Source organism: Miniopterus schreibersii, assembly GCF_964146895.1.
Source record: "Miniopterus schreibersii genome assembly, chromosome: 12".
Taxonomy (NCBI): domain Eukaryota; kingdom Metazoa; phylum Chordata; class Mammalia; order Chiroptera; family Miniopteridae; genus Miniopterus; species Miniopterus schreibersii.
The window spans coordinates 33,025,422-33,052,637 of record NC_138112.1 but is presented as its reverse complement, the minus strand read 5'-3'; the positions used below and the strand labels follow the sequence as shown (position 1 = coordinate 33,052,637).

General features: G+C 41.2%; 1 protein-coding gene across 4 annotated transcripts in view; it reads right to left on the bottom strand.

Annotated features, from left to right (window-relative positions):
- PAK1 (p21 (RAC1) activated kinase 1) overlaps positions 1–27,216 on the bottom strand; it is a 118,808-nt gene that overhangs the window by 44,467 nt on the left and 47,125 nt on the right. The window contains exons 1-2 of one of the 4 annotated variants that reach the window (XM_081154770.1): positions 23,141–23,476; positions 6,375–6,585 (exon numbers count right to left, since the gene is read on the bottom strand). In XM_081154770.1, coding sequence (XP_081010896.1) covers positions 6,375–6,564 — 190 coding nt within the window. In that variant the 5' untranslated portion in view covers positions 6,565–6,585; positions 23,141–23,476. Of the gene's footprint in view, positions 1–6,374; positions 6,586–23,140; positions 23,477–27,216 lie in introns of those variants that run through there. The other 3 variants (XM_081154773.1, XM_081154771.1, XM_081154772.1) reach the window with 3 other exon arrangements.

The window sequence follows — 27,216 nt, the reverse complement described above, 5'->3', positions numbered from 1 at the left end:
CTACTTTTTTATTGTTGTTATTATTATTTTGAAGATCAACTAAGGAAAATGCATGTGCTTTGTAAGCTAAAGTTATCTTTCTAAACTGAGTTCTCTTTAACATAAGAAAGTATCAGAAACATCTCTACTATAATCTCATGAGATACCTGGGTCAGAACTGCCCAACTTATCTGCTCCTGGATTCCTGGCCCTCAAAAGCTGTGAAATAATAAGTGTTTGTTGTTTTAAGATGCTAAAAAAATAAGGGAAGGGAAGGGAAAGGAAAGGGGGAAAAAAGGAAAGGAAAGGGTGTCTGAGTAATACTTCCCAGCTCACTCATTAAGACAGAAAACTGACTGAGGAGAAAGAAGAACCACCCTGATTTCTTGAAACTACAGATCACAGGCTTGAGGACATAAAGTGGATAAACAAGCTTACAACCTCACCTATCCTAACTTTAACCCCACCTTTGGCCTAATCTGTTCGGCTTTCTGACAACACGGGAAATGAGGCGGACACTGCAAAATCCCATGTTGCTGGTACAGCCATCCAAGTTTCAGCATGCAGTAGGCCTTATTTATATTTTTAAGAGATTTATTTTTAAGAAGCACCTCTCATTGGTTCAGCTGAGTTAATCTGGACTTAAGGCAGTAAAACGCTCCAAACTTGGAGAGATAAACACTGACATCGCCCAGTTTTAAAATTAACTTTGCTAAATGCTTCCCAAGCTCAGAGAATTCCACTTTGGAAATTGTGAAAATGCAGCCAGAAAAAGATTCCAAACGAAATGCTGCAGGACTTCTTAGAATAAACCAGAGGCTCCAGGTCCTAACCACAGGAACCAGGCTTTCCCACATGGAATTCTGCAGCTCAGCACCAACTATTACAGGCCCTAGGCAACAGCCTCTTCCAATCATTTATGCATTCCCCCAGGCACACTGAAGCCTCGCTGGAGGTCAGCATTAGCTAAAGCCCACAGACATTCTCCCAATTGCCAACTCCAATCTCAGTCACCACCACAGCCCACAGGGAACTCTATTTTCTTACCCCCCAAAACTTTTTAAAGACCCAGATCCAAAAGTTGTGGTGAAACCCAGGCAACTGTCTTTTTAAAAGCAGTATGAGTGAGTCAGATGTGTAATCTGGGCTGAGAACAACTGACAGAGGTAGTGTGCTAGGATGTAGCACACACTTTAGGAAGACTTAGTTCCACACTCATCCCTGCCACTTCCCAGCTGTGAGACGCTGAACAGTTTACTTTTCTCCAATCCTCAGCCTCCCCAACTGAAAATGAGTTGTTGTGGGTATCAGATAAAACAAGAAAGGAGGTTTTTAGTAAAACACACACACACACTTCATAGTTGTACAGTGTTTTGCAGTTTAGAAAATGCTTTTACACCCACTATGTCAAATGACAAAAGCCTACTAATGGTATGGGGTGGATGGAAATTATAGTTACTACCATGTTACAGATGAGGATACCGGGATTACAATAATCCCATAAGGGGCGGCAGGGGAAGGGGGGTAATCACAGAGTTAATAAATGTCAGAGGTAGTGTTGGTGGCAAGAGCGGCACCAGGTGTTAGACTGGTAGAGTCAGACTGGACCTCAGTACTTGAATTCTGGCTGAGAAAGAATTCTGAGTAAAGACTCAAACTATAAGAGGAAGCTTATTTAGAAATTCACAGCCTGGCTGGCATGACTCAGAGGTTAAGCATCAACCTGTGATCCAGGAGATCGTGGTTCAATTCCGGTCAGGGCACATGCCTGGGTTGCGGGCTCGATCCCCAGTGGGGGGCGTGCAGGAGGCAGCCGATCAATGACTCTCATCATTGATGTTTCTCTCTCTCTCTCTCCCTTCCTCTCTCTGAAATCAATAAAGACATATTAATAAAAAGAAAAAATTTAATAAAAAACAGTCACAGAGGTAAAAGAAGTGATAGGGAACAAGTTCGAGAGGCAACAGAAGGGCCCTTGGAGCTTAGGAGAAAGGTAAAGCTAACCGGCCTGAGAGGGAAGGAAAGGCGGAGGGGAAAGGTGTGGGCATGCTCCGGGGAGAGTGCACTGGGTCCTCCTCCCAGGGGCTGTTAAGGACAGAGAGTTTAGGGGAGCTCCCAGGGGAGGACCTCAATATCTCAGTAGAATATTCCTCAGCTTTCCAGGTGTGTTCTTTCAGGGTCATGTGGGCACCAGGGCAGGGGCCATTAGTCAATGCAGCTGGTCCTGATGTTAGCCATGGTGTCGCTTGCCTGGTTTTGCTGCTTTTCTGGGCCTGGAGCTAAAACACAACTGAGGCCTAGATGTATCTGATGTGGGTGAAAACCTCACTGTCCTGGGGGCTTAATGCTTAAGGGTTATTCTCCGACCCCTTGTTCGTTCCCCCTCTAAGGGGGTCTAACTACATGACTAGCAACATGCCAGGAGAGGAAAGATCAGGGGAGGGCCCTAACCACATGACCAGCAATATAAAAGGTCAGGGGGTCTAAACCACATAACCAGCGATATACTAGAGGAGGAAAGGTTACCCTGGGGTGAGGTGTTTGTTTTCCCAGTTTTGCTCATTGCTCGCCACCCAGAGCTTTCCACCCTGGTGACCATCTGTATCTGGTCCATCATCCTTCATCTGCTCAAGTCTGCTAACCGCCTACCACAATAGGACTCAATCTAGGTTACCTAAGTCCAGTTCTAGATCATTTCTCTATGCAGCTGGTATAAATTTTCAAATACTTTATAAAGGACATACCACTTTAAAGACTGCTGATGCTGCTGTGTATCTTGCTAGGACTAAGTTAAGCACAAAGCAGCAGGTCAACAAATGCTGACTGGATGAATGGCAATATCAACAAGCACAAAGTCGAGCTAAATAAAGGCTCCAAACAAAAGGCAAAACCCCACTTTTCAAAACATTTCATTTTGATGCACACATTAATCGTAGCCATCTGGGATCTTAAATCAATGAGCTCAGGGCATGTATGGAAAATCTATAACTAGGGAATGAAGAAGAGGTTACTAGATCATTTCACAAGAACTTCTTGTAACTCTATGCTTTTCTACCTCTGAATTTATAGAGACATAGCTTTAATCTTGAGGTAAGAGATTTGTTTTCAGACCAGATTTGGCCTAAGGTTACTCAGCAAGGATTTCCAGAACCTCTGGGGCTACAGCTTTATCACGGATTCAAGTACTTTACAATGGCCTAGATTCTTTTCACCTACATATACAACCTGATCCAACTTCATCTTTATAATATCTCATTTATCTAATTAGAGGATTTCAAAGGTATAAAAGCCTATATTTGTCCACTGGATTGATTCCAATTTTTTAGATGAAGGCACTGAAGTCTACAGAGAAGTAATTGACCCAAATCAGGCAGCCAATTTATGGGAGAACCAAGACTACAACCCAGATATCCAGACCCCCTCCCCTCCCTTTCCAGTACCTAAGATCATCCCTTCAGTTTCCAATGATGTCTGAAGGATATGCTTCCATCTGCTGTTACAAGCAGGAATCTTCTTTTTTTTTTTTTTTAAGAGTTTTATTGAAATATAATTCATATACCATATAATTCACCTACACAGTGTACAATTCAGTGGCTTTTAGTATATTCACAGAGCCAGGCAAACATCCCCACAATCAATTTTCAAACATTTTCATCAACCCCAAAAGAAAACCCATACCACTTAGCTATAACTCCCTAATCCCATCTGCCCCTCCACACAGCCCTCAACAACCACTCACCTACTTTTTGTCTACGGATTTGCCCATTCTGAACATTTCATATAAAAGGAATCATACAATATGTGGTCTTTCGTTGACTGCCTTCTTTCACTAACACTGTTCTCAAGGTTCACCCAAGCTGTAGCATAGATTGGGACTTCATTTCTTTTTGTTACCAAATAATATTTCTTTGTATGGATACACCACATTTTATTTATCCATTCATCAGTTGGTGGATATTTGGGTTGTTTCTACCTTTTCACTATTGTGAATAACGCTATTACAAACATTCACGTACACGTTTTTGTGTGGGCATGTTTTCATTTCAGTGTAATGTGGTAACTCTGTGTTTAACCTTTCGAGGAACTGCCATGCTTTTCCACAGTTGGCTATACCATTTGACATTCCCACCAGCAGTGTAAGAGGGTTTCAATTTCTCCACATCCTTGCCAACACTTATTATTACCTCTTTTTATTATTGCCCTCCTAGTGGGTATGAAGAGGTCTCTCATTGTGGTTCTGATTGGCATTCCCTAAATGGTTAATGATTATGAGCATCTTTTCATGGGCTTATTGGCCATTTGTGTATCTTCTGTGGAAAGATGTCTATTTGGATCCTTTGCCCATTTTTTAAAATAAGTTGTCTTTTTACTGTTCAGCTGTAATAGCTCCTGATATATTTTTGATACAAGTCCCTTATCAATTATATAACTGGGGAAATTTTTCTCCCATTCTGTGGATTATCTTTTTACTTTCTTGATGGTATCCTTTGAAGCACAGGTTTTTAATTGATGATGCATATTGGGCAGGAATTTTAGTGTTTTCTAATTTGTCAGCAAGAACAATTCCAACCTTTTCATTTTTAATTTTAAAAGTTCTCTTCCTTTCCTCAGCTTTTACTTGCCCTCTTCACTACATGCAGAAACTTGGGCTGAAGGCCTAATTGTTATAAGAATAGAGATCTTATAACAACTACGGTTGCTAAAAGCATAGTATTAAAAATTAGCCCACAACCTAAATTGAAGGATAAACAAAGTGGCTATATATGCCAGGGCAGGGTAACACCGCCTCCATCATAGCCCCTGTGCCTAGGAAGTCGGCAGCTACTCTATAAATGAACTGGCCAGAAAATACAAGTTAAGCAACTTACCCATCTTTCTTCTATCTAGACCCAAAAAGAGCTCACAATGAAGGTGGAGTAGGGAAAAGGGGAAACTCACAAACATACAAGCCAATGTACTCAATAAAAATCCTTGAGAGTTCTCATTTCAGTTATTCGCCAACCATTCCCTATTTGTAAGATTCATTGTTTATTAGACATCTCTATGTCAAGACATTTCAAATGCAAAGTGTCTGAAATTATCCTTTCACCTCAAATGCAAAGTGTTTAAAGCCATCAATCATCCTCCCTGCTCTCCAACCACCACCGCTCCCGACTTGCTCTTCTCCCTGGGCTCCCTGCTTGGTTAATGATGCCGTCATCTACCACCTCCCCCGATCTGTAGTTATATAGTTATATTTTTCTGCAACACAAGATATTTTCTGCAATTCATTATTGTGGTTGTTATACTTGGCCTACTGTTTCAGAATCTCAGTTCTGACACTGTCATGTAATCTAGCCACGCGTCCCACCTTCAACAAATGAGTAAAGAGAAGGGGAACTAGTATTTGAGTATCTTCTGTGCAGAAGGTACTGTACTAGGAACTCAGCATATAATCTTCCCACAACAACCCTGTAAGATATTTCCCCAATTTTAGAGATAGGATAATTCCATTCTTTCCTAGAGATAGAAAACTAAAACTCAAAGGAGTTAACTGACACACCAAGGGTCAGAGAGCTGGTAAGTGATGAACCCAGGATTTGAACCAGGTCCACCGAAAGTCAGAAGCTCATGATAACTATTTACAGATAGAAAGCCAATTTCTTCAGCACGCCACACGAACAAAGTCCTGCAAGCATGACTGAGAATTTTACTTCGTATCAACAGACACTTAAATACTTGGGGGAGGGGGTGTCAAACAAAAGTCATCTATCCATATGGACACTCAAACCTCTATTTCATTAAAGATAAATCCTGTCCACAGGGTTTCAGTGACTTTATCAAATACACTGTTAAAATCCTGATTATTCAAGAAGTTTTATTAATAAAAAGGAAATGAGCCTGCCTATGATGACTTTTTCTTAGTGAACTCATGCTGAGTCCTGCTTTCTTTCCTCAGCTATTACTTGCCCTTCTTACTGATATTTAATCTCCAAATCTGGGTGTGAGCTCAGGACATATGAATAAAGAAGAGGCAACGAAGAATCTGGAGAAAGGACGTTCCAAATAAAACTAGCTTGGAAAAAAACATTTCCAAATGAAGACAAGTCAGTATTTCTAACATTGTGAGAGTTCATAAACAGTTTAAGTAAATAAACATATACAGATTGTCCAAAGTCTGGCAAGAGCATAATTATTTTCTTAGAATTTTGCTCAGAATAATTAACAGAGTTTAAAAATAGGTCTATTTTCCATTTTATCTAAGCCACTTTTGGAAAGACAGACAAGGGAAATATTTAATAGGGGGGGAAAGTATTAAAGAAAAATTAAGTCAAGAAAAGAACAGATCTTTTATTCAGGTTACAAAAATAAAAAATTAAGTACACAAATGATGAGAAAAAAATGTAATACTGTACTTTTATCTCCAGGTAAGATGGATCGGTAAAATCGGTCCTTCTTTTTCTTCTCCTCTGGATTTGGAGGCAGAGGTTTGGAGCCGTGGTTTAGGGTTCCAGCATCTTTGCTACCAGCTCCAATCATAGTGCTGGTGTTTCTCATTGGAGGGGCTGGGGGTTTATCTTGAATGTCTATGCCGTTATTTGACATTGTCACCACCACCAGCAGCTACTGGAATCAGAAAAAAAGAACATAACACTTTTATTATTTTTGAGCAAAAGGGAGTATGTGTTGAAAAGTTTAAAAGAATCCAAATTATACAATCCCTCCTCCAGGGCCCAGTACAAGCCCTTCCACTGCATACCATGACTACACTATCAAATTTAGTCAACAATACTCAAAGATATAACGCCTACTCTGTGCCAAGCACTGCTGAAAATGCACAAGGTTCTTGCTTTTCTCTGCATTCTCCTATCTAAGGCACTGGAGAGCACAGAAAACCATGATGATGTAGTTTAAAAGATAGAAATTTGGCCCAGCTAAATTAAGTATGAATCCCAGTGCCACTTACTAACTTTAGAAAAATTCTTTAATTATTGTGTGCCATTTATCATTCACATGACGATTAAATAAAACTGCTAACAGCATTCCTCATAGTGAATTCTCTGCCTATCTCTAATTCTGTAACCTAAGGAAAATCACATTCCCTCTCTGGAATGGACTGAATCACTCTATCAAGGGTCTGTAAACAGCATAAGTTCTCTTTGGGGGAGTTGAAGAACTTGAGTTGGGGCTGGTAGGGAAAGCAAAAGCAAATCTGCAAAGTGAAACTGGAAGAAATTAATAATAATTAAAAAATCACACTATTCAGAGAGTTAATCTAGACAAACAAGAGCGTCCTTGCTTACTTTATTTCTTTTGTTCAAAAAGAGAAGGAGCTGTTGGTTTGCCAGAGGAAGGTCAGGGTGAATTATACAAAAAAATGAAGTTTGAATTTGACCTCGAAAGACGAATAAGATTTTCATCATTCAGAGGTAAGAGAAATCATTGACCAGAAGCAGCAGCATTGGGGGATCAGGAAGAGGTTTTGTAAATAGTTTTACTGAAACATAGTTAACATCCATTCATTTACAAATTGTCTATGGCTTCTTTCACATTCCAATGGCAGGGCTGAGTGGTTGCAAGAGAAACTATATGTCCACAAGCCTAAAAATACTTACTATCTAGTTCTTTACAGAAAAAGTTTGCTGACACCTGGCCTATATCACCTCTGCACTATTGCCTTCCTCTAAATTTGACCTTGTTCTAAATATACGATAGTCAATGCAGTAACCATCCTATCCTATATGATACTGGATTTATTGGCTATCTCCAATGCTTTTGGAAAATAGAAGAAATAAAATCTTTTTTAAAAAAGAAAGGGGAAAAAAATCCCTGTAACATAGTAGCAATAGTTTTTAATGAAGATAGATGCTATTACCTCAAATAAGTGTCAATGGATAGGCACAAATGTTTCCAGAATTAATGAAGTTTCAAATTTTTCCATGCTACAGTGGAATTTATATTTTTAACTATGACTACTTAGAATGTAAGGTCCTTAGAATAAAACACATCGATATTTTAAAGGCTAATGTCTCTAATTTTAAAAAAATAAAAGTGGCCCGGCCAGACATGGCTCAGTGGTTGAGCATCAACCTAGGATCCAGGAGAATGAGGTTCGATTCCTGGTCAGGGCACATGCCCGGCTTGTGGGCTCGATCTTCAGTTGGGGGCGTGCCGGAGGCAGCCAGTCAATGACAACTCTCTCATTATTGGTGTTTCTCTCTCTCTCTCCCTCTCCCTTCTTCTCTCTGAAATCAATAAAGATATATTTTTAAAAAATAAATAAATAAAAGATAAAATAATAAAAGCAGCATAATAATTGCCCAGAGCTTTTTAGAAAATGCAGATGCCCTGGTTTGACCTCCATAAATTTTTGTTTAGTATGTCTGGGCTAAAACCAAAAATTTGTAATTTAAAAAATTAGTGATCTTAATGCCTGCCAGATTTGAATACTACTGCTTTAGATATCAATAGCTTAACTGCTATAAACAAAATCTGTAAGAGTCTTTTTAACATTTTCTAATAAATGCAGAACTAAATGATCCCCTGCATTCATTTTCTCCTCCCACAACGGTTTCTCCACATGCCCTTTGGAAATGTTCTCACTTCTAAGAAGTTAGGTATCCCCTCCAGACCCATGACAGTGGGTACATTTCTAGATGATTACATTTATTTTTACTATGTTATAATTGTCTTCACCAGGAGCCAGAATGTTCCCCAAAGGTTGGGCTCGATTTCATCACTTTTGCGATCCAAAAGTACCTACAGTACAGTATCTGACTTACAGTAGATTCGATAAATATTTTAAATAATCTAGTCAATGACTTCTCCTACCTCTGAGTGATAAAAATCTTATTCATCTTTCAAGGTAAAATTCAAATGTCATCTTTTTGTATAATTCATCCTGACCTTCTTTGGCAAACCAACAGCTCCTTATTTCTCTTTTTGAACAAAAGAAATCAAGTAAGCAAGGACAATCTTGTTCGTCTAGATTAACTCTCTGGGTAGTGTGATTTTTTTAATTAATTTCTTCCAGTTTCACTTTGCAGATTTGCTTTTGCTTTTCCTACCAGCCCCAACTCAAGTCCCTCAGTTCCCCAAAGAGAATTTCTACTGGCTCAGTTCTCAAGTATACTTTCCCTCTCCAAGCTGCCAGTTCCAAAATTATACTCCCTGCAGACACCTGATACCCTAAGCAGGCCCTTCCTTGCCTCTCAGCCAACAACTTCATTGATTGTAACTCCCTCTCATGACCGCAGCCCAGGATTATGCCAAAAAAGGCTTCATCAACCTTTCTGATAAAGCTTTCCTTCATTTCTCAGTTCTTTCACCAAGCTTGGAGAATTCTTGGTGGTGGAACTCCACTTTCAAAAAGATCCCAAGTTACTTAAAACATAAAATATGCTGGTGGAATACAATGTTCGAATCCTCTGCACCATACTCCAGCTGAGATCATCCAGCCTGTACTTGAAAAACTCCAGCGGCAAAAGATCTACAGTCTCAAAAATCAGCCTATTCTATCTCTGGTCACTTCATTTAGAGAGGTCTCACTTATATTAAGTTCTACCTACCTCACACTGCATTGCAATTGCTTGTTTACACATTTGCCTCCCCTTTTACTCCCTTCCCCTGCCAGACGAAGACTATTAACTCCTTAGAAACAACAAGTCTTACTTACTTCTCAATTCCCAATACCAGGCCTGGTAAAGAACAGGTAATCAATGAAGATTTGTTGAACAAATAAACAAACAAATGAACAAATAAAAGAGCAAGTGAACAAATAAACAAACACTACTTCCATCTATTAGTTCTAAATCCTATTTCTTAAGGCCATTCAGAAAAGAGTATTGCTTCTTCCCCAGACAAAACTTAGACACCTGAAATCATCTTTCAAGACCCCCCAAAATCAAAGGGATTAAGATATACAAATTGCCAGTTTTTAAAACACTCACAGGAATGTAAAGTACAGCATAGGGAATATAGTCAAAAATACTATAGTAACTCTGTATGGTATGAGATGGGTACTAAATTTATCAGGCTGTTATCAGGCTAATCACCTTGTAAGTTATATAAATGTGTAATCACTGTGTTGTGTTATCTGAAACTAATATAATATTGTATGTTGCCTGGCTGGTGTAGCTCAGCGGTTGAGCGTCGATCCATGAACCAAGAGGTCACCAGATGGATTCTGGTCAGGACACAATGGGGGGTTGCAGGCTCGATCCCCAGTAGGGGGCATGCAGGAGGCAGCTGATCGATGTTTCTCTCATCGATGTTTTTATCTCTCGATCCCTCTCCCTTCCTCTCTCTCTAAAATCAATAAAAACATTTAAAAAATATATTGTATGTCAACTGTAATAGAAAATATTTTTAATTAAAAAATTTTTTTAATAAAATGAAAGAAAAAAAGACACCGCCCCATCCATCTACTTTCTCATTGCTAAACATGGCCAGTACTTTCAACTACACTCACAGTACACAATGTTGTGGCTTCTCAATCCTTCCCTCTGAATTTACTTGGACTTAATGTTTCTATACTACTTTTCCAGTTTCCCCGTAGCCCTCCAACCAATCGTTTCCTATGGTTTCTCCAGAAGTTTCACTGCCTTTACACTTCATAGATCCCGTCACTGTTCATTCTGCCTTCTGACACGCTGCAGTATAAAGCTACGCCTGAGGCCAACATGCAGGAGGAGAGGATGTCAGTTCAGATGGTATCCCTCTGTCCATCCTAGATGACAAACTAATATGACAGACAGAAAGACAGACTGACCAGGTTTTACCAATGCGCCAAAGGCTCAGGGAGACTAATAACTTATGAGCAACTACTTAACTATGAATCAACTGAATGGCTCTATAATAAAGGCAGGGTCACTGTGAGGCTTCAAAAGGGCCATTGGTAGGGAGATACAGCAAAAAGATGACTGGAGTTAAAAATCTGTAGACGTGAGTTTAATCCCTGGCTCTGTTATTTACCAACTATATAATGTTGTTTCCCACTAGACAGATACTAGTCAAGAAGCAACCAATGAAGGGAAGAATTTGTGTCTCTTTTGCTGTAAAAAGTATGAAGTGCTAGAGTAGAAAGAAGGGAGGGAAATCCTTTTTAAGTAGCCACTATGTGTAAGGTATTTCACATACTAAATGAAACTAGACAGGGATTCGGGGAAGGAGTGTGCTCACCAACAACTACTTTCCACTTTACTTTCCACATCGGGATTCCACAGCCACTAATACAAAACAGAGCCAAGATAATCAAAGATTTTAAGATACACACAACATTAAAGCCCGAAGCAACCTCAGAGGCCATCTAATCTGACCCCCTCATATAACAAGTAGGAATACTGAGGTAAAATAATAAATTTTAAAAAACAGAAGAAAATTACCTAAGATCACACAGCAATTTAAAGGTGGGAATTAGAACCCATGTCTTCAGACTCTCTGCCAAAGGTTTTTCCAACTATATTTGAGGTAATTCTAGCCCCTTTGTCCCTTTTCTGACCTGAATTCTGCTACTTCTGATTTATATTTAGGTCGGTCAAATCTGGCCAATAGCAAATAAAGAAATATTTAAACATATTGGGGCTGGACTTGATTGATATTTACCAAATTTCTTTCATGAGCTAAGCACCAGAGAAGATATACAAATTGTTGGTCCTCAGATCAGCCATGTGAAAGTTATACATGCCTTCTTCTGTAGCTGCAGGTTCTTCATTCAAGTACAATTCAAATCAATAAATGTTTACTAAGTACTTACATGTAAGGTGCTATGCTAGAAACCGGGGATCTGGAGATAAACAAATGAATAAGATACGATCTCAACTCTAGAGGTTCTCACAGTCTAAAAAGCAGGATAGACAGGACCTAGAAAACCACAGGGCCAGGCCATCTGTGAATAGTGCCATAGAGCAGTATAAGCAATGAAATGTCAGAAGGCACAGAAAGGAAAAACTACACTGAATTAAGGTGATCAATGAGGCTTCATAAGAAGAGGTGATATTAAGAGTAGGAGCTTAGCCCGGCTGGGTGTGGCTCAGTGGTTGAGCATCAACCTGGGATCCAGGCGATTGGGGTTTGACTCCCGGTCAGGGCACATGCCCGGGTTGTGGGCTCAATCAATGACTCTCTCTCATCATTGATGTTTCCGTCTCTCTCCTTTCCTCTTTCTGAAATCAATAAAGATATACTTTAAAAAAAAAAAAAAGGAGTAGGAGCTTAAAGGATAAATAGGTCAGACTAGTGGTCTTTGAGTCTCAACTATTAGAATCGCCTATGAGCTTCTTAAAATACCAGCTGAAGTACTTAGGGGGAAGTATACTAACATCTGCAATTTACTTGGAAATGTATTTTTTTAAAAATAAGATTAATGGATGAACATAGGGATGTGATATAATATACATGTCAATATATAATATATAATGGATGTGATAAAGCAAGTATATGAAAATGCTTACGGTAGAAGAATCTAGGTGGTGGTTACACAGCTATTCACTATAAAATTCTTTAAACTTTGCTGTACATCTGAAAACTTTCCCAATAAAAAGTTGTGGCTTGAGCTCTGATGTAACTGGTCTGGGATAGGCCTAGGCATTGGTATAGGACCTGGACCAAAGAAAACAGACAATAAATAAATAAATGATTTTGATGGAGAGCGATGATGGCAAATGCTCCCCAGACCATAGGAATAACACAAGCGTGAGAGTCCAGTGGTAAAATGCAGCATGAAGATGAACGGTAGGAAGCAGGGATCAGAGAGGTGGTTTTTTTATGCAGTACACACACAGCGCTTTTAGTCAGAAAAAGGGTCCCTTCTTAGCCTATCTAGATCTGAGCAATGAATATCTCGTGTTAAAAATAAAAGATGACACTGTTGATTTTTTTAAAGGCTAGAGAGAGATGACAATGAGAAAAGAGGTGTTGCCTGAAGGAGGGACCAGCTGCTGTCCATCTGCAGTGAATAGTCTGTGACGCCTAGAGCTCACACAATGAGAACTGGGGAGTTCAGGAGAGTCCTCCAAACTGCTTAAGAGACTTGCTAAAATTCTAAAAAACAGTTTCCCCAGAGAACCTTCTAGACAAACTATCTTTACGAATAGAATTTCAGCCATCATTTGGGGCTGGTATTTGAATAACCACTAACATTATATCACATGTGGGAGCTTACACAGAAAACTTGGAAATCTATTCAATTGGTATCGATTTTCTCATTCATTCATGCAAATATTTATTTATCACCTACTGTTTTTCAGGCTGTGCTATATGCTGGGGATAAAACAGTGAGCGAGTCAGAAGAAACAAAATCTCAGAGATGTTGCCACAGTCACATAGCAGCAGAGGCAGGGACCTGAAATGAAGTCTATAATCAAGACCTCCTCTCTTTCCACCGCATCATGTCTCACTGTTCACTCTAGAGGCAAAGGAATGGACCAGATAACCTCTAATAACCCCTCAGACCATTGCTTGAAATGAAAGAAGGAAAGGAAGGGGAAGAAAGAAAAACCATTCCATGTATTAATCACATTTCTCCATTCCAACAACTCAGAGCAGCTGAGACTGGCCTGACCTACACTCCCCCCAGGACTGGGGAGTACTACATGCCCTTGACACCTAGTTATGAGAATCTGATCTTTAATTAAATTGTGCCAGGAGGTTTTCTTTGGCAGAGGCCTAAAATGCTGCAGTCTTGAATTTGCTGAGAGATGTCCTTCTGACATGTCAAAGACACTCCCGCTATGCAGCCTCCAGCCACTTGCTCTGGTTTAGCAACAAGAAAGCAACTGCTGAGGTAGTGGGGAGGAAAACTGGAGGCTGTTCCTGGGCAGTTAGGAAAGCTACTTTAATTTCTAACACTCAGCTTCCTCTTAGAAAAATACAAATAAGGCTATCTACTTACAGAGTTACGAGAATTAAAGAGCATATGTAAAAGCATCTAGCATGCTACCTGGCACGAAATAAATATCCAATAAACATATGTCTGCATCCCCCACTCACCTTTCCAGTTTTTCTCTGCCGTTCCCTAAACTAGTCGTTTCAGCTCAATATGCCTTCATGCTCCTGCTCTTGCCCACACTGTTCTCTCTGCTGAAAATGTCCCAGACTGCCTGCCAAGCAAAGTCCTACTCACTCTTCAAGACCCAGCTTGACTCACTTCCCCCATGAAAACCTTCACAGAACACCCCCTACACATCTACCTTCCCCCCAATTTAACAGCATTTTATACATACTTCTAAGCAGTTTCCCTATTTCATCATATCACCCTCGCCAGGCCATGAACAACTTAAGGGATAAAACTGAACCTGATTAACCTCTATGTTCCAGGGTCCCACCCAGCACAGACCTGGTAACAGGTAGTAAAGGTTCACTGACTAAGGCAACCTGGTTTAGAGGGAAAGGGGGAAAAAGAAAAAGAAGAAAGAAAAAAAAAAAACAACAGGAACTCGAAGGATCTTGAAAAATCAGTCGGTTCCAAACCTTTATTTTATAGTTAGGAACCTGAAATCCGTAAGGGTATGCAATTTATCTAAGATCATTCAATGAAACGAGAAGGATATGACTCACCCCTGATAATTCTGATTCTCTTAGAAACATTCTTTCTACACTAATTATTATTTGGGACAGAATGAACAAAGGACTGTACCTGAGAGGCTTCCTGCAACCAGAGAGGTATGAGGGGCAGCGAAGTGAAATGGAAAAGGCAGAGAGACTTGGTGTCAGACTTAAGTTCTCTTAGGCTGGCACTGTACCTTCACCCTTTCCTCCCCCGACCAATCACACCCGCACATCTTCCTCGTGCCTACCACTCCTGCAAACAGTCACTAGAGTTACCGGAGAAATCAGTCCCAAAGGTCTTATAATCCTCTCCCTACCATCTTGGGAAACTCCCGACCTGCAGCCCCAGTTGAACTATTACCAACAGTAAGCGTCTAACCTCTAGACCTCCCAATGAATGGCCTGAACTGAGAAAATCATCACTAAAACACCTGAAGCCCATACAACCTGAGAGCTGCAAGGAACCAACTGGCCGTCTGATTCGACCTTCCAAGAAACACTGGAGTATATTTCACTGTCTCCTAGATTGATGACCTTCCAGGCAATCTCTGCCTAAACATATCCTGTGATTCCCCACACTGCCACATGCTGCCTCAAAGGAACATTTTCTCTTCGAAGTATTAAGAACCACAGCATGAAAATGGACTGCCCTCTTGCCTCTAAAAGACATCCAGATTAAGCCAATCAAGCGTCCAGTGTCCACTTACTTCAGTCACCCTTGATCACCCAAACTCTCATCCCCAACCTTTTCTGTACGTCCTCTAATCTGACCAAATTCCTCACCCCAACTCTGGAGCCCTTTCACTACTTTCCTTTGGACTTTCCATCTGTCATGGGCTAACTCCCCTTGCTAGCTCGCCTTAAAAGAAACCTGGCTATCACCTGAAGAAGAGTCCTCTCTAGCAGCCCTCTCCAGTGGAACCTGTGTTCTCTCTCTCACCCAACCTATCAGTGCTGTCCTTAATTTTCAGTACCATTTCATAAAACTATTTCTTTCTCTTCCTCTTGTAAAAAACCTCTATTCCTTTTGGTAGCCTCCACTGGCCGCTATCACACTTCCTTGCTGCCTAACACTCACTTCCTGGTCACCCCATTCAAAGGCTTTAGTTCCTAGATCAGACTTCTTCTGTGCCACACCAGTTATCATTCTAGGTGACATCCACAGCCACATTAATGACCTTCCAACACTCTGGCCACTTCATTTGCTGACCTCCAGTCCAAGTCAGCCAATACTCCCATGATCATACCCTGGACCTTACTACCAAAATGTGCATCAACTCCAATATCTGGAACGAATCAAATATATTCCAAATACAACCTCCTATTCATGCAGCTCACTTACTCAAGAATTTCCACCACAATTCCTAGACTTCATTTTGAGCTCTAATCCACTATCCATTAGTCCCCACTGCCTTCACGTCTCTTTTTCCAGAACCATAATCCATCAAAATCACTCAAAAATCAAAAACCACCAATCCTCAGCCCTGGCTGGGTAGTTCAGTTGGTTAGACCATCATCCCGATATGCCAAGCATTCTGGGTTCAATCCCCAGTCAGGGCACATACAAGAATCAACCAATTAATGCGTAACTAAGTGAAACAACAAATCAATGTTTCTTTTCTCTCTCTCCCTCTCGCTCTCCCTCCCTCTCAAATCAATAAATAATTTTTTTTAAACACATCAATCTTCTAAAACTCAAGAGGCACAACAACGAAAAACAAAAGAACCCGATTCAAAAACAGGCAATGGACTTGAATAGACATTTCTCCAAAGAAGATATACAAATGGCCAATAAGCAAATGTAAAGATGCTCAACATGACTAATCATTAGCGAACTACAAGTCAAAACCATAATGAGATACCACCTTGCACCCATCAGGATGGCTACTATAAAACAAACAAACAAAAAACCCACAAGTGTTGGTGAGGATGTGGAGAAACTGGAACCCTTGTGCACTGTTGGTGGGAATGTAAGATGGCAAAGCCACTGTGGAAAACAGTAAAGCACTTCCTTTAAAAATTAAAAATAGAATTACCGTATGATCCAGCAATTCCACTTCTGGGTATATACCCGAAAGAACTGAAAGCAGGATCTTCAAGAGATGTTTGTATACCCATGTTCATAGCACCATTATTCACAACAGCTAAAATGTTGATGCAAGCCACTGACACATGCATGAACAAGCAAACTGTGGTATATACATACAGTGCAGTATTACTCAGAAGAGAAAGGAAATTCTGCAATATGCAATGACATGGATAAACCTTGAAGGCATTATGCTAAGTGAAATAGGCCGATCACAAAAAAACAAACGCTGTATGATTCCACTTATACGAAGTACTCAGAGTAGTCAAAATCACAGAGACAGAAAATATAATGGTGGAATGTAAGATGACATTGTTATTGTTTAATAGGTATAGAGTTCCAGTTTTACAACATGAAGGGTTATGGGGATAGATGGTGGTAATAGTTGCACAATATGCATGTATTTAATACCACTGTACTGTACAGTTAAAAATACTTAAGATGATAAATTTTATGTTATATGCATTTTACCACAATAAAAAAAAAGGAAAACAGTAAGGGCAATTAGAAATAACTATATAATAGATACACTACAATGTGCCAAAAGTTCACAATGGTCTCAACAGTCATATCACAAAAGCCTGTTAACGCTGGGGTAGGGACCAGTGAACTTAAACTTAAGATATTAACTATGGACAATGGATAAGTGACTCTCAGTAAAATCTGTAGGATACTTAAAACAAATCTGATCAATGAATCTAACCAAATCTGATTTTTTTTTAATTTTAATCATCCCCCCTTGCCTTCTCTCCCTTTCCAACATTCAATTGGCAAAATCCCAGCTCTGGGATAGTTGAACTCAACTCTCTCCCAACTGTCTCTATACTGAAGCAGTTGAATGTCCTAGAGAACATTACCTGTTTGACTGCTATCACATGAAAATTATGATACCTCTCTACCTATGATTATCTTACCTCAAATGGGCATTCAACTGGACTTCCCACTCACCCTTTAGCTAATGAGATTACCTTCATTGAGAAAACAGAAATCTTTGCAAGAGAACTCCATCTTCCCACCCCCAAATCTAGATGCCTCCCTGCACCTGCACCACCCAGTTACATCAAAGAAGGTGTCCCATCAAAAGCCATTCTCTCTACTTCTTCACTTGCACTCTGTCACCTGGAATGATATCCTCTTTCAGCTCCATTAATTCATAGCGTGTGTGTGTGTGTGTGTGTGTGTGTGTGAGATTCCCCTTACATGAGGTACTCAGAGTAGTCAAAATCATAGAGATAGAAAATATAATGGTGGTTGAATATATATCTCATATATTCAGTCATTCAACAAGTATTAGTTGAGCATCTACAATGTATCAATACTAATTCAGCTGAATAAGACAAAGTCTCTGTGTTCATGGAGTGCATGAACTAGTTGAGAGGCAAACAAAGAAATAAGCAAATAAACATACATTTCAAGTCCATAATAAAAATTAAAGAGTAGTACATGTGAAAGGAGGGAGGGGAGACAGGGATGGAGGTGGTACATAAAATAAGGTGATCAGAACAGGCTTCTCTAAGGAAGAAACACTTAAGACCTGAATGAAATAAGACAGCAAATCATAGTAATCATAGCTGAAAGCATTTTAAGCAGAGGGAGTAGTAAGTACAAGTGTCCTAGATAAGAAAATTCTGGGCATGGAGAACAGCAAAAAGACCAGCAAGACAAGAGTTGAGTGAACACGGAGCAATGTGGTAGGAGACTGAGATTAGGGATAACAGCCAGAGGTTCATTTACACAGGGTCTTACAGGACACAATAAGTTTGGATTCTGCAGCAAGTGTGGGAAAATAGTGAAGAGTTCTGAGCAGTGATCTCGAGGGAGCAAAGGAAAAGTAGTGAGACCATTAAGAAGTTACTACAATAGTCCAAGTGGGAACTGACAGTGGCTTGACTGGATGGCAGCAGGCAGAAAGGAGCATTGCAAAGATAGATATATTTTGAAGGTAGAGCCAAATGGCTTATTTAGAGACTGGATGTACAGTGCAAAAAAAAGGAAAACTCAAGCTTATCTCTAAAATTTTGGCCTGACCTGAGAACACTGGGTGAGTATAAATATCCTATAGTGTCTCCTATTCAAACATACACACACATACCCCTTTCCCCTGACATCAACATCCTCCTGCAAACACCATTTATTTCTTTGTTCCCCTTTATAGCAAAGCTTCTCAAAAGAACTGTCTGCTTACACTACCTCTACTTCCTCCCCTTCTGTTTGCCAACTAACACCCTATTTCACTAGAAGTAGTCTTGCCAAGATTACCAATCATGTCCACGTTGCCAAATCAACTGGCCAGTGGGGCTCAGCTGGCTGAGCGTCATTCCATGCACCAAAGGGTTGCCGGTTCAATTCCCTGTCAGGGCACATGCCCAGGTTTCAGGCTTGATCTCTAGTAGGGGGTGTGCAGGAGACAGCTGATCAATGTTTCTCTCTCTCACCCGCCCCCTTCCTCTCACTCTAAAAAAAAAAAAAATCAATAAAAACACATTTTTAAAAATAAATAAAAACAAATCAACTATTCTGTCCTCACCTTATTCAATCTGTCAGCAACATTCAACATAACTGATTTTCCTTCTCTTTCAAATGCTCTACTTTCTTGGCTTCTGGGGATGCACATTCACCTGGCTGTCCTTCTATCTTTCTGTCTACTCCTATTCCCTTTGCAGACTCTTCCTTCACTAGCTATCTTCTGTATGTCCAAGGCTAGGAATCTCCATTCTACACTCTCCCCCAAATGACCTCAATCATTCCCATAGCTTTACATAACATCAGTATGTTGATGATGCCCAAGTTTCTCTAGCCCAAAAGCTCTCTTTCAGATGCAAAACAATCTGTTAGACAACTCCACCTGTATTTCTCATAAGTACCTTAAACCTAACATGAACAAATGGAATTCTTGCTTTTCACAGGATCTATCATGAATTTTAATTCTATTTGCTTACTTATTATACATCTTCCTCAATAAATAATAAGCTTCCCAAAGGAGCAACTAAGTCTGTTGTGTTTACCAATGCACACCTAGCAACTAAACAGGGCTTAGCAAGAGTACACACCAAGTAGACACCCACATTTACTAGACCCTGTGACTGCTCTCAAAATATTCACATACTAATGGGAGAAGCAGATACATAAACCACAATGATAGGACAGCATGGTAAGTGCCACTCTAAGTGATAAGAGGAAGCATAGGAATGCTGCATGAATCCAAAAGAAGGGCCCTTAGTAGCCCAGCAGTGAGGGAAGACTTTCTTAAGTAGGTGACTTCAGAGTTTATTTTTGCAAGATAAGAATAAGTATAGCTATCAAGTGCCTACTATATATATTTTTCTTTTTTTATAGAATTGTTTTGAAGCTTTATTGTAGCTCTTCAAGGTAGGTATAAATATCTCCCATTTTATATATGAAGCTTAGGAAGATTAAAAACTAGGTAGTTAGTAAGTGGTAGAACCAGAATTTGAATTGAGGTCAGTCTGCTTTTAAATTCCTCCCCCTTCCCTTTTTTTTTTTTTTCTATATCACAAGGTGTCACTAAAAACAATATCTTTTATACTTGCTGCCTACTATTTGTTTGACCATAAACAAATCACTGTACCTCTTGACCTCAGTTTTCAGCGTGGGGCTCAGTTAGCAGCCTCCAAATCACTCCCTTCCTAGCCCCCTCCCTTTCCTTTACTATTAAGGACTGAGGCTCAACTGTAGTCAGTGAGCAACCCTGAGTACTTCTTTCAGGCTGCAGCATCTGAGCGTCTTTCATGGCTCAACAGGCATTCAGGAACAATTACAGTAACATCTGTACACAGCACTTTGCAGTTTACAAGGCAGTTTTCACATATTCATGATTTCACTTGATCTTCACCAATACTATGAGCTGTTAAATCCCTATCTTACAGAGGCCGACGGGAGTAAAATGCCTAGCCTCGCTCCATCTGGTCACTAAACTCCACTCCCCGCCAGAAATTGAATTTCAGAAAATTGAAGGGGGTGGAGGCTGGAAGGAGAGGAAGAGAGTAATGACTCATAGAGGGAGCTCAGCACCAAGTCACTCAAATGGACTAGAGCCAGAAGTTAACAGGGACCAACTCTTTTTCCCTTCCAAGGTAATGAGTATTTGTTTGGCCATGGCACAGTGACCTACCATATAGAACTGTTCTTTTTCCTTCTCAGCAGTACCTAGAGTCTAACCCCACAGGTAGGCAGAAAAGAGAGTGTAAGCACCCTCTATGTACACTGTATGTACACACAGGGCCGGAAGGGAACACAGTGTAAGAGCATAGGGATCACCTTTGAAGAAGACTTGAGGTTAGGACCCAGCTCTGTCACTGATTTGATGAATCAAAAGTTCCCTCTGTGTTATCACAGCCCCTTGTGCTTCTCTTATATCACATATATTTATCACATGAAGTTACAGATACCCACGCTCCTTGACCTGTACTGAAAAGCAGCAACTCAGCCAAATTTCCATTTCTGTATCCACAGCACCTGGCACCATAACCAACATAGAATAGATGTTTCAGAGACTGTCTGATGATGGATGGGTGCCATATTCAAAGCATTTATACATACATACACACACACACACACACACACATTACACATATATTACACAGTGTCAGGAAAACTGCAATCCTGTCTTATCCTCTCACTCTTTTACTTTGAGGACATACATAGAAACAAACCAGTCCAAAAAGCCAGCCTTCAGAGGGAAAGAGAATTAACCTATATGTTCCTCTTTCCCACCACTATCCCCAAATAACCCCTATCTTGTCTCGGCCATCCCCTCCTTCAATAGACCGCTGTTCTCCCCCAGAATTCCTCCCTCTCTCCCTCCACCTCATCCCTGCTATCCCCCACCCCTTGTCTTCCCTAGGTTCACACAGGTTTGCCTCTTTTCCTCCAGGTCAGCAACACCTCAGAGCAGCCAAAGAGTCTCGTTCCTGTCCCAGCCAACTTCACCAGAATGTGAGATTCTGCCCAGCCCTACTAGACACTCTTGCTCCCTTCCCACTCTAGTCTTCAAGCTCCCATCTCACACCTTACTCCTTACTGCCTGCTGCCCACCCCCTGCAGGAAGGAGGTGGGGGACAAATCCAGGAAAAAAGATTGCCTATTGGCAGGCCCAAAGCAAGGCACAGAGGCAGTAAGGAGAGAGACTGACACTTGGGGCAGAAAGGATTTGTAAGTGAAAGCCAAAAGCAAGGGAGTTAGGTAGGAAACAGAGTGCCTGGACCTCACAAACACCAGAGCAAAGGCCCCTACAACCAGTAACCCACTAATAATAAGAAAGCTTAACAAAAATTTCTAAGAGGAAGAAAAGAAAGCCTAACCAAACAGAAGAAGACCCAAGAGAGGGGAGGGAAAACTAGCTATGGAAGGGAAGGGATAAGACAGGGGAATCACAAGGGGAGCAGGAAGAAGGCAGAAAGTGAGGCTGGGAGAAAAGGGGGGAGGGAGCAGGGCAGAAAAAATAATCAGGAGTAGGAAAAAGAAAGGAAAGTAGAGAGAAGAAGACAAGGAGGCGGAGTCATAGAAAAACTAGAGAGAGGAAGGGGGTCTAAAACAATCAAGCAGGATATTATCAGGCCTGACATGTATTTCTTGGTCCCAGATCATCAAGAAGGAAAGATTATAGTGATTAAGACATTACACAGACCCAAAGTCTGTCATTAACTTGGCAGAATAAGAAGGGGCTCCAGAGAAAATAGCCTAGTTTAAAACAGCTTTATACCCAAGTATCAAAAAACTGGCCAGTTTTGAGAAAAACCATCAACATACCTTGACCTGCTTCTTCCTAATCCCACCTCCCTATACCCAACACCAAAATAATCAGCATTCTCAACCTCTGCCTTGTCCAGAAAGTCAATGACTGGGTCCTGAGCAGACCAGCACGGTGCTGTCCAGAACGCTGGCTGGAAGACAGGATACCAAGGTCTGCTCCCTAAGTTCACCTGCCTCCTACAGGGTTGAGGAGAACATCTTGCAGCCCACTGGAAGGACTTTAAACCAGCTCACTTTTCCAAAAGGCAAACTGACAGCCTGGAAAAGCCAGAGTTACAAACAGAACGTCGATCCCTTCACTGTACAGATAAGAAAACTGAGGTCCACAGAGGCTACTTGAACAGGACCAGCCCCCCTCTCCCAAGTTTCCTATCTCCCCCTTTACTCCACCACTGAAGTGGTGCTTATAATGCCCCTCCCCAGCACCCAAGAGAAAAAAAAAACACCATCCCAGCAGGCCAGTAGCTAAGCGAAGGCAGAGGAAAGTATCACCCTAGCCACCAAGCAGAAGGGTGCTTGTGAAGGAGCATGGTTCCTGAGGCTGAGCAGTTCCCCAAAACCCAGCTTCCCTTTCATGCCCTTCCCTCGCCAGAGCTTGGATCCTGGTGCTGGCCTAGCCCTGCGTGGGCTCGTCAGAGGCTTCCACCCTCAGCCTCCTCTCATTTAGGATCTGTTAAGGGAAGTGACCCTAAATCTACCCGGCCCTGCATCACCACAGCCGGAAAGCCGGCGGAGACCAACCCCCTCTCCAGCATAGCCCAGCTGGGCCGGCAATACCTGGTGGGGAGAGCTGGCCCCGGCATCTCTGGCCGCTGTTTTTGTCGCAGAGCCGCACCTCTGCCCCGCCGGGCCTGGCCACGCAAAGCCCGGGCTCCACCCGCGCCTCTCACTCGGCGGGAGCGGGGCTCCAGCTGCAGCTCGGCCGCCGAGCTCCCGGTGCAGCGCGCTCCCGCCCTCGCAGGCGCCGCTCCGCCCGGGGTTGGCGAAGCGCGAGGGGCGGGGGAAGAAGGGAGGCGAGGAGGCGGGAGGAAGCCGCGCTTCTCCTTTCTGAGAAGCTCTGAGGGCGGGGAGACTACCACCTTCCCACCCTCTCGGCTATTCCCCACCCAGTCTCCCGCAGGAGGTAATTTTTCACTTAGACCAAGCTTTCCAGGGCCTGTTAAGAGTCCTGGATGAACCACAGAGTCAAGCAAGAGAACCTCTGTGCTTTAGTGTGTGCAGCCGGGTCTGGACTCCAGGACAACTGAGTTGACGTCAAACCTAGGCTCCATCAGGTTAGGCTTCAGAAACAGAGATGCACCCCCCCTTCCCATCCCCCACAAAGGTGTCAGGTTCTGATTCCAATGCCCTAGGGAAAATGATGGGTGGATGCTTATACCTGTTCTAAGCAGAGAAAGCTCTGCAGCAGTTACCCTTTAGTAAGTGTTATTGCGTACCGGGTGCTTTATAAAATGTTATGCCTGTCTCACCACAATCTTAGGAAACAGGCACTCTACCAGTTCACATGTGTGGAAACTGAGGTCCAGAGGAATGCGGTTTCATACAATAAGTACTTCTTAAGCGCCCATTATAAATCAGGCATTGTAATGGGCCCTAAGCTAAACGAGACATCACAGGACATTTGCCAACCCTGGCCCAGACTCCCTAAGTGCCAGTTGTGCCCCTTGATAATTGAAACAGTCACCAGCTTCCCCTCTGTACCCTGCTCTTGAGAGATACGATACGGCAGGAGTCAGATTATGCAGGGTCTCTTCCAGATCATAACTAGAAGTTTGGGGTTTTGTCCTAAATTTTAGCAATGGGAAGGCTTTGGAAGGTTTTAAGCAGAACAACAAGATCTTATGTACGTTTTTATGAGACCACTACATAATGAAGAATAGAGGGGCGGGTGATGGAAACAAGAAAACAAGTTAGTAGAATCTTCCGGAACTCCAGGTAAGAGAAGATGGCAACGATTTAGACTAATATATTGAAAGATGAGGTAAAAAGAAACAACTATATTCTAAGGATACAGCTTGGAAGAAGTAACAGAACTTGCTGAAAGACAGAATGGTGGGTGAGGGAAGACACTGACTTCCCCAAGACTACACAGCTGGTAAATGGCCAAGTTGTCCCAGCTCTGGTCTGACTCCTACACCTATGCTTTATTTCTCTCTGCCATATTAGTCAATTTTATATCAATTGCTATATCCCTCTCCCTGCTGCCTGGCAAAGAACTGGTAACCAGCATTATGCCTGATTTCAGTTTTATGGTACTTATCCATTTTCCCTGACAGATGTCTACATCTCCATTCAATGTGCCCAAGTTAATCTGATTGCAGAAGGGTATAGAGGGAAAACTCCACGAGGACAGAAAGAGCTCTTCTATTCAGTCTCATCTTCCCCAGGCCCTGAGTACTTGTGCTATCCCAACTACCAGAAGTCCCAAATTTGGTGAAGGAGACAGGGAATTTCTTGACGGCACCCACATTATAGACAGAATTGGTCAATAATAGACTGGGGGGTCTGATGCACTATGAGAATTCAGCTTCAATGTAGTTTAGAATGTTTTTTGACCCCACACCCTGTCCTTCATCTCAATTTATACAAGGTGAATGAGAGCCAGAAACAGTGCTCTGGCTTGGACCTAGTTTTTCAAACTAATGACCTATAATCATAGCATCTGATCTTACCCATTTTCCCATCACATGTAGCATCCTCTTATAGAGGGCTTTCCAGGCCCTGCTGGAACATATGCAGGAACAGAGAGCTCACTTGCAATTAGCACTATAAGACAGTGCTTCCTAACATTCAGCCGGGTGCCTCTGTAAGCTTCCAATTCTGCCTCCTGGAGCACTCAGAAAACATCCTTCAGGGCATGTCACATTAAATAAAGGCTTTCAGATATGTGTGTATGGTAAGCTATCAAGTCCCCATACTTTTTGTCTTCTCTAGGATAAATAAACCCCATTCTTTTAATTATTTGCTCATTCAACAACTAAGTCTCTCATACAAGCCACTCCTTCAAGGAGTTTATGGTCTTGTTATGGTGGTTTTCAACTCTCCCTGTGCATCAGAATTACCTGGGAAGGTTTAAAAATATATACTGGAGTCCTACCAGAGATTTTGACTCAACTGGTCTGGGATGTGGCATAGGCAATATATCTTTATAGATATAACTATAGCTACATAGATACATATCAGAGGACTAACACTACTTGACTTCAAGACTTACTATAAAGCTACAGTGATCAAGACAGTGTGGTATTGGTGAAAGAATAGACAAATAGATCAATGGAACAGAAGAGAGAGCCTGAAATAGACCTACACAAATACTGTCAACTGATCTTTGACAAAGGAGCAAAGGAAATTCAATGGAGAAAGAATAGTATTTTCAATAAATGGTGCTAGAAACAGATTCCCACGTGCAACAATAGTTAATCTGGACACAGACTTTACACTTTTCACAAAAATTAACTCAAAATGTATCACAGACCAAAACGTAAAATGCAAAACTATAAAATGTTTAGAAGGTATCATAGGAGAAAACTAAGATGGCCTTAGGTTTGGCGATAACTTTTTAAATACAACACCAAAATCACAATTCATAAAAGAAAAAGTTGATAAGTTGGAGATAATTAAAATTTAAAACTTCTGGGTCCCAGATACTCAAGAAGGAAAGATTATAGTGATGAAGATGACCCTCTTATAATGACCTCTTACTGCCTGGTACCCTACGGGGGACACTCTAAGCGTAGTCTGTCCCCTACAGAACATAACTGGACTATCACCTCCTTTAACTGTACTTAGTGCTTCCAATAAACCAGTCTGAAGCTGCATTAGCTTTACAACCATTGCAATGCCTTTGACTGACATTGAGCTTAGGCAGCCAAAACCACCACTTTCATAAGAATAGCACCATGCTAAATCTCTCTAGCCTGCCCATATGTTGCCATTTCTTTGAGACTTAAAATGTAGAACTTCATTGTCATCCTCCTTAAATTTCACCTTGTTGGCCTCAACCCATCTTTTCAAGCTCTCTCTTTCTCTGCCATCTAGCATAGTAGTTTTCCCTTCCAGTACTTGTCGACTGCAAATGTAATAAGTATGCCGTCTCTTCAAATACTTACCAAACATCTACCACTTGCCCTTGCCTATACTAGGTTTCAGAGATTAAAGATGACCTAGAAATGACCTATGTCTCCAGGAATCACCACTAATAAGGGAGACTGACATATATAAACTATTAAAAAAAAAAAAAACTGCACTAGAAAACTGAATAAACAAAATAAATAAGATAGAAGAAACAACAAAACATGGGTCATACAGTATAAGGAAGAACCACTAATGTCTTCAGCAGGAAAGATCAAATTCAGGCAACTTCTATTTTAGATTTCAGTTCTCAAAAACCAGACTACCTGGCTCACACAATGACTCTTTCAATGGTGGGTGCTGCTATAGGAAGCTTGGCTAAGCTCAGCTCCCTATGATAAGAGACAAGACTAATGAAATTAAAGCATATTGGTAAGAAGCCAAAAGTTTTATTTACCACCGAGAGCTAATAGCTTATAATCAAGGGAGAAAACTATTAGCTAAAGAAACAAAAAAGCAGAATCAAATGAGGTAGAAGGGACTTTACAGATGAAAGAAAGAAATTAAATCCTACAGATATCAAATGACTTGCCCAAGTGTACACAAGTTAGCAGTTACCTTGTTTTAGGTGCAATAACTCCTTGCATTGATGCAGTCCTTTGATTTACAAAGTAAATAATTTACAGGTTACTTATCCATGGACCTTGATCAGCAGTGTTTTGTCTGTTAGCCATCTGAGGCCTGACCAGGCCCTTTCAATTCACTCACCTGGATTCTGCAGG